Source organism: Myiozetetes cayanensis, unplaced genomic scaffold, assembly GCF_022539395.1.
Source record: "Myiozetetes cayanensis isolate MyiCay16 unplaced genomic scaffold, myiCay2020 scf6-25, whole genome shotgun sequence".
In the NCBI taxonomy this organism is placed as follows: Eukaryota; Metazoa; Chordata; class Aves; order Passeriformes; family Tyrannidae; genus Myiozetetes; species Myiozetetes cayanensis.
Genome location: NW_026087853.1, coordinates 14,776,652 through 14,790,316, shown reverse-complemented (window position 1 = coordinate 14,790,316; position 13,665 = coordinate 14,776,652). Strand labels below are relative to the sequence as shown.

The window sequence follows — 13,665 nt, the reverse complement described above, 5'->3', positions numbered from 1 at the left end:
GAAGGACTCATTTTTCACACACAAGACTGAAATAAAAGACTAAGAGATGCTACTGGAACCCCATGCTATTTCTTTTCAACTGTCATACAATTGACATAGCTATATGCTATTTATGTAGGAGCCGATTAAAAGCTTTCCAAAGTACTGCATTAAAAAATGGGGTCACACGTTTCCCTTTTATACAAAAGATTTTTATCGTAGAAAACTGACATTTCCTGCACATTTGATGAATGTAGTTTCAGAAACCAATGTAGTCCATGAAAACTTACATGGAAGATCCGGCAGAACTATTTTTCCTCTGCCTGAAAAGCACTCGGACCTTTAGAAGAGGATTCTTCTTGCCTATTTTCAGACATCTATATTTGAGATGTCTGCCTTGGGATGAGGTGAACTGAATATGTGAAAGGTCTGTTTCTCTCTGCTGACTTTAAAAGAAGTCGAGCTGACTGGCACATGTGGAGGTGCTGCATTTTGTCAGGTGAATTTCGCTCTGGAGACCTACGGTAAATGCAATCCCCTGCCCATGTGTGGAAGGAGAAGAAAACAGATGGTATAGGAAGCTTTTCAGTGGGGTGTTCTTTTCCTCCCAGTGTCACACTAATGGGATCCATCCACAGCAGGAGATCTACTAATTGTGCAGCAGTCCTGGTGATGGGACTTCCACTGAGACAAGAAAAGCAAAGCAGGACTGATACAAAAAGCCCTGAACAATTGATATCTTTCAGTTAAAGAAGCTGTTGATGATCTTAAAAAGACAAGAATTCATCTTAGCCTTTTTAAAAAGTATTAAAAGCAAAAATTTGAATTTTGAATATAAGAAAAATCAGAACATTGTGTGGGATTCTTACAAAAGAGTAGAACTTCCATATTTGTATATAAGGATAGAGGCAGCAGGATTATATCATCTGTTTGAAAAGCACCACCAACAAACAGATTTTAGAAGGCACCATTAAATCCCAACAGTGAAATAAATGTGAACAGATTATTAAAGCAGATAAGAAAAAATATCAGCTGTTCCATGGCAAATCCTTTTATGTAAGACGTGCTCCACTTGACTGGATAGACTTAAAGAGTTAAATAAAACATTGCTGCTGAGAAATAACTTTCCATTTCACTTAAAGAAGAAATTTGTTACAGACATATGAGATATTTATGCAGTTGCTAAAAGTGTTAAATTTACCAGTTTTCAGGGCTTGAAGTGTAAATTATAAATATTGTAATTTCTCTCCTGTAACACATGCTGTGCATTAGAGCACAGTCACATTTCAAATTCAAATCTGATATATCACAGTGAGGACTTGGAGCTCTTCGCTGTTCTGTTTCACAGACATTGACTGGATTATTCTGTAAAAATCTTCAAACTAAGAAGATGCCATTCAGACTAATAGGTGAAAGAGAAAATTTGGTTTCTGACTAAATAGATGGATTTTTTTTGTATGTTTTTTTTTTAATATATTAGTAAGAGACTAGAGGTACTATCCAGCTTTTGTGTAGTTTATATGTTACCCTTATCTCCAGATCTCTGAATGACATCCAGCAATTTTATGCCACCAAACTAGTGTTGCCCAGAATTTTCCAGAAATGACAGTGGTCCCATTGATTTTACTGAAATCACTAAGACAAATGCATAATGTTTCTCTCTGGACAAAAAGTATCAAGGCCCCACATTCTGTATCTTAAAAAAGGAAAGACTAGCTGTTTTCTTCCATAAATGATGGAAAATGAAAACAGTAATAGTACACAGGGCTGGGCTCTTCCTATACTGTGGCACAATGAAAGTGATCTGTATAGGGCAGATGAGCAGTGCAGTCAGTCTGGCTTCTGCCAAAGTCCTCACATATATTTTTATTTGTCATTCTGCAATTTCTATTTCTATTCTCATTTTTAAATTAAAGCTTGTAACAAGACAAAGTTTTCTATACTTGCTTTATTATAGAATTGTCTGATTTCTCAGGGTTATTTTGAATTAATTCTCTATCTTCTTTCTCTATTTTTGCTATTGTACTAATGATAACACATTATATAGAATGCTCATTTAAGGCCTTCCATGAGCAAAGTTTACTGTGTTAATTCTGTCTGCAGTTCACAAGTGCTTGATAATTTTGATTTCTTTTGCATGCACGCAACGCACAGTGTACATTGCATATTTACACTTACAGGTTGGCATGTGCTAGGTGATACTTTCAACTATTTAATTCACAGTCTTCTGGTTTTGGATTGAAAATAAACGGTCTCATATGGAGCTATAAACTGTCACAGTGACTGGGAAGACATTGGATGCTTTCTAAATGGAATGTTAGTTATATATTGAATTCATACTCATTTTGTCTTTTTCTCTTTTGAAGGTGTTGGAGATGGAGGAAATGAATTAGGAATGGGCAAAGTAAAAGATGCTGTAAAGAAGCACATAAAAAATGGAGATGTTATAGCTTGTGATGTTGAAGCTGATTTTACTGTTGTAGCTGGTAAGGGATTTTTGGTGGAGTGGGAGAGTAGCTGATGTTTGACAATAGAACTGACAAGGAAACGTTTGTCTTTACAAGTAATTTGTATTGGCCCTTTCTGTGTATGACCAAGTCATCCCTGGAAAATGAATCTATTTCTGTATCATGTCTATTTTCTGAAGAGGTAAGAGCCTGTGGCTATGGAAGAACTGGAAAACTAAGAATGTTCCATGAAGAAAGTGCATTTAATTGGAAATAGTCGGGCAAATCCTAAGTATTCTTGAAAAATCTTGCAATAAATAAAATCACAGAATCATAAAATCCTGGAATGGCTTGGGTTGGAAGAGACCTTAAAGATCATTTAGTTCGAACCCCTCCACCATGGGCAAGGAACCTTTCACTAGACCAGGTTGCTCAGTAAGGAAGAATAACAAGAAAGACTGCAGAAGTGATCTATGTGAGAATTAAAGTGTCTATGCATACATGAATTTTCAGAATTTGCACTCAAGGACAAAGGTACCTTCCTAATGTACAACAAAAGTTGAATGTTATAGTTAAAATTCCCTTCTAAAGCAGCACGAAATAAAATTCACAGCAAAAGAGATGTGTTTGTGTTCAGCAAGGACCAAGTTATGAACCGGATGGTCCAGACAGTTCTCAGGCTCAGGTTTTTAGGTTCCTGACCCAGGTACCCGACACTGTTGATACTAACCCAGCCACTTTTTGACGGTTTGGTTTCATGGTGACATTCTTTGCAGGGGTCTCTAACTGGGGCGGCTACGCCATTGCTTGTGCTCTGTACGTTCTCCGCACCTGTGAAATACATGATCGCTACCTGAGGAAAGCTGTTGGGTTTCCGCAGTCATCCAGGAAGATGGTCTGGCTATCGGCACTTCCCTCGGTTTCCAAGGTAATTCCTGTGGGGCCAAGGAGTTGTGACTAGCTCATGTCATGTAGATGGAAATGGCTACCAGTGCTAAATCCTGCATAGTCCAGGTCAATAGCTTGCTGTCACAAGGTCATTTGGGAATCCCTTGTGAAAGAGCAGCCACCTTGTATTTAGACTATTCCACAAAGGATTCAAGACAGATTGCAAATAAAAGTCCTCCAATATGAACATATTCACATCTTGCCACTTCAAGCACAAGACAGTGCTACAATTTTAGGGGCAATACAAGAAATATTTGTATTGAGGTATGGTGCTGCTCACTTCCTTAGCATTGTTCATGATTTTTAAAATCTCTGTTGTAGTCTTCTTTAGATGTCTGCTTCCCAAATCAAAAGTCACAGTTCTAATGCAGAAGCCACTCCGTATTTCTGATCTTTGCACCTTACTTCTGATCTTGCCACCTTTTCTAGTTATGCTGGAACTATTCTATAAGTAGTTTTGAATGTTTCTAAATTAGAGTTGGAGAAAAACTCGCATAGGAATATTTTTAAAAGTGTTTTGACTAATGCAGCTCTGAACAGTGTGATATTCTGGGAATGCAAGGGTTTCAGACTGAGAAAAAGTAAAATAACTGAGAGGGGTGAGAAATGACTGTGATCTGTGCTCATCCTGCTGAGCACATGGCTCTATTTTTATCTTGGCAGTGTTTTATATATATATATGCATTATATATATGTACACACTTAATGATCAAGTAAGGTTTGTTCCACATATTTGTAATAACTTAGGAACTTAAAAATTTAGCTTTATTGGCAGAGTACCTCTATAGAAACTTGGAAAAAACATTAAGTTTGTGACCTCCAAGAGTGCTAAGCAAAATGTAATCCATCCACCATAGATATTGCCCAAAATAATGAAGTATTTCTCCTGAGATGACAGTATGTTCTGCATGAAATTCCAACAAGGCACCTCTTAAGTATTTTAGAGTAGGTCTTACTTCTTTTTTTTTTAATTCTTTCTATTGTAATTTTTCATCTAAAGGTCATAAAGCTGAAACTGATCCCAACACTTGGTACAGCCATTTAGCCACTTATCCTTTGACTTAACAAAGTGTATGGCCCTTTTCACTGCAATCTTTTAAAAAAATAGATTAACTACTTTTCACTTTTCGATGTTCTGTCTAGTTTCATCTGCTGCTTTTTGACATTTAAATTGATGCATCCTAAAAACTACTATGATCAAAATTCCTGGTAATGAGATACCGTAATTAAATGTGGTATTGCGTACAGGAAATCCTTCTTGTTTTTGTTTTACTAAGCTGTACAGCTGGGAATATTAATGATCCAATAATGGGCTATTCAAAGTGCAATACTAAAATCTATTGAGATAAAATTAATGGAAACAGTTTTGTGGAGGAGAGAAAATGACAAAATGTGTGACAAGAAAATAGGATATCTTTAATCACACAACAGTAAACAGTACAGAAGATTGAAGACATTAGTATTCACATACTCCATTAGTATAAAAAAACAGACCATTTATGTTTATATGGCTACTTTCTGCAAAATCCAACTTCATTTAATGCTCTAATAATTACCCCAGTAAGATGAAGAGCGCCGCCACACATATCCATTTCAGTGTTTGTAGTTGGAAAGAGGACATTTGAAGGAGTGCCTAAGAACCAAACAGCCTTCTTATAATGTGCTTTATTTTTCTTCAAAAAATGTCACTCTTTCCATGCTGTAGATTGTAATTATTCAGTGAAGACTTCTCCTGAAACACAGGTGATTTCTCTGCAGTCTTGTGTTCAAGCAGTGTCAGGATTGCACTGCCACAAACCCCAGAACTGTGGAGCTCTCCCTTCCCACTGAACAGAAAGCTAACTATGTTCTAAGTGCATGGATTAGGCTTTACGTACATTAAGTGATGCTGCAAAGCATTTGTTCCTTTTTGAGAACTGAGGAGCAAGGAACAATTTGATCTGAATCTTTTCTTACCTTGCAGCTGTGGAGTTGACTTATAGTTATGTTTGATTATGGTATTGGCTTGATTTTTCAGATGTTTGTAGTTCTTTTATAGCAAAGTGACTGCAATGAAATAGATTAATTCATACATATCCAAATGTAGCTAATGCTAAACTTCCTAGTCAACTCCTCATTTCATCTCACAACCAGGTTAACATATCAAGCTGTAGTTCTTTTACTGAATGCCTTATTAATCGTAACAAATTAACTGTATAGTGTTTATTTTGACATTATGACCTATAAGAATATGAATTACATTATAAATATATAAAGATGTGACTTTTTTTTTTTACTATACTTTACTAGCTTTGTCATTCATATGGGAGTTTTTCCTTGACTAAAGCACAAATTAGAATTTACTTTCTCTATTAATTTTATTATTTTTCTGGTTAACCTACTCCCAATGTAATTATTCACTGAAGAGAGAACTGTGAGCAAATTGCAGCACTGTACAGCAAAGGAAGTGTACTGTACATTGTGTATGCTCATTACAAATGGAAACAGGAGCATTTGATGACAGAATACGGTTTATCGGGCATAGCTATGTAGTATTAAGCAAGCAAGCCCTTTTTTCCTCATGCAAGCAGATCAGAGAGCTCTGACATGTAAATATGCAGCAGATACAATTCAGATTGGAAATTACATTCTGCATATCCAATTCAGGTGTCTCTTTTGTGGTGTGAGAGATCTACTTTGTCCTTTTGCATATGGATACAGTCAGTGCTAAGAAAAACCTCTCTCACACAGAAAGATCAGGTGCATATATTTGCATTCATATATGTGATCATTCGTATGATGTAAGCTGATGTATATTTATAATTTTATAAATTACAAAGTAGCAATTTTTATGCTACCAGTGTATCCAGATAATTTCCTTAAATAGCTCTGTCATTGCTGTCTTGTTACATGATGTCAAGACTGACACCATGTAACTATGCGTATTTTTCCTTTAATAGAAAACCAGTGCCTCGTTTAATTTTGTTGCAGCTAAGAACTAGGATGCCTTACCAGGAAATATAAGACAAATCTTTAGAAAGTGCATTCACGAAGCAGGTTACAAAATTATACTAAATATTGCTGTTTTAGTAGCGATTTCCATGCAAATGGAAATGGAACAGTAGACAAAGACCAGAAAGGGCATTCCTAGCAAAGAAAGGGAAGAAAAGATGGTATGTGAGTGTTTCAAGATCTTATTAACTTATCACAGGGTTGGTGTAGGGGAAGCTAAGAAGTAACAGAATTAGAGAAATAAATTCTCACTGTAGTAAATGCTAAGAGGGTAGAAAGAGTTTTACTGTGTACATTTCATGGCAAATGCAAAGCAGTTTATGCTTGACATACATGCATTTGAAACCAGATCTTCTAATTTCATTTTTCCTTGAACTAGTGTTTTTTCAGAGCTCATTTTATCCCATCTTTTCATCCCACTATGCTAACTGACCTACTGCTCACAAATGAGGATTTTTTTCCCTCTGTATACTTTAACAGCTCAAGTTGGAGCATGCCTTCTTAGCTGCTTAAATTACTGTTAAGCAAGAAAATAACTGTAGTTTTAAACAAAGTATACCCTGTTTCAGAGCATATCAAGGAAGCAGAACTTCAGAGGGTTTTTTTCTCCACACCTCTTCCCTAAGCAACCAGAAGTCTCATAAAATCAATAGTTGAAAAGTGAGAGAGAGCAAAAGGCACACAGAGATCGCAAAAGCTGCTGGAAAGGAAAGGGAGCGTGCAGCCCATCCAGGTGCTCTCTGTAACCTTTTATCTTGGTGCATCCTCTTTCCCAACCAAGATGGATTTTTGAGATACTTTGGGTGGAGGTGTTCCTGTGATTCTGATTTGTGCAATATAGGAACTTGAAACCAGGCAAAGAATTATTCATGTTTCTGAATTGAGACCAGTGTTCTCTTTGAGGGAGTATGGAGAACAATAATATAATTCAATAATTAAACAGCAGTGAAGAATATAAGCCTTCTGACACTCCCTAAGTTCCAGTTGCTAAACGTATTCTTTGGGACAAGATAAAGAAAGCATTAGCAAATTGATAGCAAAATAAATGTGGAGGATGTTGCCAGTCTCTCCTAGAATTAAAAGAAAGAACTTGATGAATGCTCTTGTCTGATTCCTAATTTTAATTATACTCTATTTCTTTGGTGTTTAAGGAAGAAAAGCTTCTGAAAACACTTGTGCGGCTCGGGGTCCGCAGTGGGAAAACTGCCAGTCTGGAAATGGAAGTGGATGGGCTGCCCTTCTACAACACCCATTCGCTTATGATTGAGAAGCTGCTACAAGAAGTGCAGAAGTGACTGTCCCTGATGATTTCTGCACCAAGAATTGCTCCCATGTCATTTCTGTGTTTCTGAGGCTCTCACATCATGTGAAAAATTTAAAAAAAGATGACTTTTTGTCTCTGGTGTCTTTGCCACCCACAGCCTTTCATCGTTACCCTTACCACATCTCTGTGAAGCAAGAGGAGGATATCATCACAAGGATTTGGTCAACCTTTCTTTTCTGTAATTTTATAATGGAGAATGGATATTAAATGATATTATATAATAAGAGGTGATCTGGCTTTTACAAAGAAAGCTTGCAATTACAGTGAAATATTATTGTGTTGCTGTTCTTGTTTTACTAACCTCATAACTGCAACAGGAAGTAACTCTTGTAGCAACTTGGATTTAAAAATACCTTGTGGTGGGGTAAACAGCTGCAGTAGAGAGGGGAGATTAAAAACAAAACTCCAGTAAGAGATACAGTGGTAAAAGCTCCCTTGCACACTTCCTGTAGTTCCTATAACATCTTATGGTGGGGGTTAGCTTGTGAAAGTGTGAGGAGATAAGGAGAAGTTTTTAACTGAGCTAGTGAAAATAAAGACATCATTGCAGACCTCCCTTGTAAAGGGTAGGCTATGTCATTGACCTCTGTTGTATTAGTAGCTTGCCATTTTTATATTTTGTCCCTTTCTGGGTGATACAGAAAGGTTGTAGACATTTCAGAGTATCCTGTTGTTAAGAAAAAATTATTGAATACATAAATAATTATTTAAATTAATGCTTAAAAATATAACGTGATTAGAAATCAGTAAACATTTGCATTCAACATTAAAGAATGAATTCTAAATTAACATTGAATTATATGAATTCCTGTTACAGAAATTCAGCTCCTGACAAGACCAAATGAAGTAAAATTAAATTGTATCTCATAGGACTACTAACACCAAACCGGTACAGGGCAAACATTTGTGAATTGTGCACGACTTTTGTCATTTAAAGCTGTGATTTTACCTTAACTCCAGATGAGTGTCAGAGCTGAAGTTCTAGTTGTCAGCTGTCGCAGCAGAGAGGACAGGGTATATCTGACACTGCACCTCTTGGGCACTGATGCTTTAGCTGTCCTAAAATGACTGAAGTGGTTCAAAGGTGAGCATCAAACCATTGTGCTCCAACAGGGTAAGAATGGCAGTTGTGTTTTGGACTTCCAGCACCACCACCACCTTGTATCTACTTTCTTTTCTTGCAGGTGACTTTTATTTCCTTCTTCAATGCAAGACAAACAACTTTTTGAGAATGAGAAAAATCAGTTCATACCACAAACACCAGCGTATTTTAAACATTAATCTTCTGAAATCTCCAAGGATACACAGCCTTTAAAAAGTTAAAATAGTTGAACACGTGTCAGAAATTTTAATGCCAGACGGGTGAATATGGATGTCTAGCAGCAAAAGATCCCAGTGTTTATTTTATAGATCAGTCATTTTTTTGAGATTCATTTTCTTCAAAACCTTCTTGAAGAACGTTGCAGTAAAACTGTCTTTGAAGTTTCACAATTAGAGAAATCTTTAGAAGTCACCAAACTATAAGTATTAACTAAAATACTCCTTGTGAATGCTTGAGCTTTTTGCCAAAGCCAGTATCCCTGCAGGATGGCATATGTTCACTGTTGCATAAAACCCACAAAATGAAATTGGCATAATTTTAAAATGTCTGTTTGGAAAAGAAGAACCTAGTTGCATTCTCTGTGTGCTACTGACATATTACACTAACAGGTGCAATGTATATTATTCTTTCCAAATGCTACCTTTTGTTAAAAAAATTTAATTTAGTAAGCTTTTGCTCTTGTTGCCCCAAAATACAAGTCTTGACAGTCAGATTTCATTAAGAAACACAAAATTTAGTAATTTATTTATCTTTTTCTGTAATATGTGCTTTTAAAATCCCTTCTCACATGCAGTCCCAATTGCAGGAGCAATATGTAGCAGTCAATTGCAGGAGCAATATGTAGCAGGACCATTGGGTGACTGTTCTGGCTGAGATGGAAGGAAAAGCTCTGAGTGGGAGTTACCTTCCTGCCATGCTGGTTACAGTTCTGCAGCCTAAGCTGAACACTTACAAGAGAGAAAGAATTGCTAAAATTTTGACTTTGGTAGGGGGGGTGGGGGGAAAGGAAAAATAAGAAAAATCCCTCCCTTCTGTTGTGGGTTAGCAGGTTAAGTGCTGAGAGCTGTAGCAGAATGCTGGGCTCCACTATAAAAGTTTCCATCTGATTTTAAACTGCAGCAGCTGACAAAAAGCTGGCCACATCAAAGTACCAACTCAAATAAGCCTTAATCCCTCAGTTGACAAGTCCTTGTAATACAGCATGCTCTGCATTCCAGTTGCCTAATTTAAACAACATGGGTAACTGTAGAGAAGTAAAGCATAAACAGGACAACAAATATTTAATCCTAGAACAAACCACGTGTGTGTCCTGCAGTCTGCCAGGCCGTGGGAGTCCAAGTAGTTGGCTTGGTGCTTAACAACGTACAAGCACGGCATTATGGCAGCTGGGAGTCCCTGCCTCACGACCCTCTGGAAACAGGAGGTTAGATGAAAGATTAGGAGAAAATAAAACTAAACAGCAGTAATAGTCAGAAGAAAAAAATGCAGATGTAAGGTAATTAATCCAGCTGAGTGGTCTAAGTATAAAGAAATGTCAAATAATTAAACAAACCAAACATTAACCTAAACAAACCTAATCCCCTCCTGGGAGTGGGGACATGAATCCTTTTTCACAAGAGGAGGGAGGAGAAGATCTCTAGTCTCACAAATACAAACTGAGGGCCAAAGCCATTAAGATAGCTGTTTCAAACAGAGAGCGAAGAAATATCAGAAGAAAATAATAAAAACATTTTTTATTAAACACATCCCCTAATTATATCAAATATTGCACTCTCAAGGTGGTTTCCAGAAAACTGTTAGAATATATTCCTTTTGGAATCTAGTGACAAGTGAGGCTGTGTTAATTCAGATACCAGGAGTATATCATCTGTCTAGACAATCTTCTGACTTAAAAAATCCCCGAAGAAACAACACTGATTATACTGCTGGAAGTTATCAGTTCCGGGCTGCAGAGAGAGAAGTGTTTTAAGAAAGGTCTGAAACCAGAGAAGTGAAAGGACAAGGCAATATTCATGGTGTAACAGTTACAGATATAAGAACATATGAGGAGCAGATCACAAAGAAAACTCACACAGGATTTGTTAGTATAATTAAAAAAAAAAAACAAACCCAAACTAAAACAAAAACTAGAGAGGAGGTGGTAGTAGAAACAATACTATAGAGCACAACTCCCACATCTTTAAAAGCTAATATTCTCCACCTACTCCTGTATTTTGTTTCTGTCTAAACCAGGAAACACAGATCATTCATATATCGTATTTCTGATACTGTATTTACTGAACAGTGACTGAACTCTAAACCGTAGTATCTGTGGGCAAAACAATTCATTCAACAGTTTCTCTGACAAAATAGTCTGTGCTGCACAAGACACACATATTACAAAGGACACAATCAAAACTTCAGCAATGTGTAGTGGAATTTAGATGTAATTAAATATGTCTTTGATCCCATGTGCTTCTCTGACTCACTGTGTTCAAAGTGCCTCATATACTACCAACCTCTTGTTCTTTTCCAAGTCAACAATCCAAATTATTTATACCCATTGGAGCCAAGAGTTCTCATACTTCTGGAAATCTGTAGGAGCCCTATGATGAAGTTTAACAGTCTGGGATTCAACAGTCAAACAACAGACTGAAGGTCTCGGCAGATGCTGAGTTCCTTGCCTGTGTTCTCCCGCAACATCTCACGTTATTGGACTGGTTGTTTTAGGAGTCCGATTCTGGCATGGTCTCTGCAGGCTTTGAAACTGGTGGAAGGAGAATTTATTTCAGAGAGTTACAGAAATGTTGTGGGAATGGTTTTGGTTTTTTCGTTTGAAAAGTTCCTATGGGACATTTAATTTGTTCTGTCTCTGACCTTTTCAACAGATGATGACAGCTTGTAGAGAATTATTTTCTCTAGATGCTACAGGGGCAAACAGAAAGCAGTTCAAAACAAATTCACTAGAACCACACACCATGAGTACCAGCTTATTCCAGTCAATGCAGTCATCAAGACAAGAGCTTTTTAAGTGGTAGTGCAACATCAACAGACATGATTGTAACTGAACTGACTTGGCATGTGCTTTCCTCACTGTTGTCAAGGTCCAAGCACCTCTAGACACAACCTCGCTGTACAGCATTGCCCATGAGCCCTCGGGAGGTCACACTGTTGTAATACATGAAGATATAATTCAGATGAATACAGAAACACAGCCATAGCCACAGATTTAAGATTAATGTCCTTTCTTGATTAATGCTATAGGCCACCTATGTTAGCTGTAGAGCAGTCCTTCATTCTGGTGCCATCAAGTGGTATTTGTAATAGCCCAGGTTGTTGCTCATGCTGTGTCCTGTTGGGAGTTTCCGTAATGTTTAGTGGGTAGGATTCCTTTGTCTCAGTCCTCAGACGCCCTAAACATGTTAGACAAGAATCTCGCATCTTGACAAAGTTCTGGTAAGTGCTTTCACTGGAAAAACAGTACAATAGTGGGTCAGCAACACAGTTAAAAGTAGTCAGCAGGAGAGAAATGTGATAAACATTAAATATTTTCTCAGCAAATGAGCAGTTGTTCTCCAACAAGCTACGAACTACAAGTAGGATATGGTATGGTCCAAAGCAAACTAAAAATATGAAAACAGTGCTTGAAACTAGTCTTTTAATTTGGATTTTCTTCTTCTTTTGAGTGCCGGGACTCTTGTGGACAACTCGTAAAATCCCGCAGTAAGAGAAGGCCAGCAGGAAGAAGGGGAAGAGGAAGCCAGCAGAGAAGCGGTAGTAATTGACATTGTGCTCCCACTGTTTGATGGGGTAGTGCTCAAAGCACACCAAGTGGCTCTCAGCATCCATACTGATCTCCCCGTGTGTGAAGACAAAGCAGCACGTCATTATTTCTTTGGTCCAGATAATGATGCTCACAACTGCAGCTGCCTTCATTGTCCGAAACTGCTGAAACCGAAAGGGGTGCACGACGGCGAGATAGCGGTCAATGGAGATGCAGCAGAGGAAGCCCACGCTGATATAGATGTTCTCATACAGGATAATGCCACAGATTTTGCACAGCAGCTCATCGTAGGTCCAATTGTCATGCTGTAAAGCATACTGAAGCCAAAAAGGCAAAGAAAATATGTAGAGCAGGTCTGCTAGAGTCAAATTGCAAAGGTAGATACCCAGTTCATTCTTAGCTTTGATCTGCAAATACCCGTAGTACAGGGACAGGCAGTTAGCCGGCAAGCCTACTATAAATACAAATATGTATACCACAGGGGATAATGTCTCGTGGATATCATGATTAATATTGCACTTCTCAGTTGAGTTCTCTGTGAGATTCACCATCTTCTACTTCTCCTTGTGTATCACTCATCAGGGTCCTGAATGTTAGACTTAATTATATCCAGTTTCATGCATCACTTATTTCTTCCACACACCTTTGGGCTGAAGTGATGACTTGCTGCAGGATGTTAATAATCTGAAGATAAAACACATGAAAATATTTAGAAGGAGTACAGTTGTTAAATATATAGTGCAGTTTTCAGAAAACTGCCTTTCCCTAGCCCTAAATTTCTTATAGTGATTGATAGACGATAAAACCTGTCTGGGAAACCATGATTGATATGAGTAAGTCCTAGTAGTTACCAGAAAAGTACCAGAAAACTTTATGTCCCAGAATCCCAAAGCAAATTGCAAACATTTGTTGCTTTAACTCTGGAGGTATCTAAAATGTGAAGAAATATCATCTCTTGCAGATGAGCAGCTCCTTTGGAATTTAAAAGGCTCTCCTGCTCCACTGTTGGTGTCACAATAGTTATAATTCATAAATCAAGCACAAAACGAGAAATGCTGCTTAAGGGATGCAGTCACAAACACCTGTGGTTTAGTTTGAAGTTTTCTCCAAG

The 13,665-nt window shown here is 37.5% G+C and overlaps 2 protein-coding genes across 8 annotated transcripts in view; one reads left to right on the top strand and one right to left on the bottom strand.

Moving 5' to 3' along the window:
* DGLUCY (D-glutamate cyclase) overlaps positions 1–10,846 on the top strand; it is a 48,940-nt gene extending 38,094 nt beyond the window's left edge. For 6 of the 7 annotated variants that reach the window (XM_050335408.1, XM_050335403.1, XM_050335404.1 and 3 more), the window contains 3 exons: positions 2,346–2,465; positions 3,203–3,354; positions 7,517–10,846. In XM_050335408.1, the coding sequence (XP_050191365.1) occupies positions 2,346–2,465; positions 3,203–3,354; positions 7,517–7,660 (416 nt within the window). In that variant the 3' untranslated portion in view covers positions 7,661–10,846. The remainder of the gene's footprint in view (positions 1–2,345; positions 2,466–3,202; positions 3,355–7,516) is intronic. The other variant, XR_007631445.1, reaches the window with a different exon arrangement.
* Positions 10,847–11,725: 879 nt separating this feature from the next.
* Positions 11,726–13,123, bottom strand: GPR68 (G protein-coupled receptor 68). The gene has a single exon (XM_050335410.1). It carries the CDS (start codon positions 13,103–13,105, stop codon positions 12,029–12,031), a length of 1,077 nt encoding a protein of 358 aa, XP_050191367.1. The 5' UTR covers positions 13,106–13,123; the 3' UTR covers positions 11,726–12,028.
* Between the last annotated feature and the right edge of the window lie 542 nt (positions 13,124–13,665).

Excerpts from the sequence above, each read along its gene's own strand:
- GPR68 (XM_050335410.1), bottom strand. The coding sequence starts at position 13,105 with ATGGTGAATCTCACAGAGAACTCAACTGAGAAGTGCAATATTAATCAT.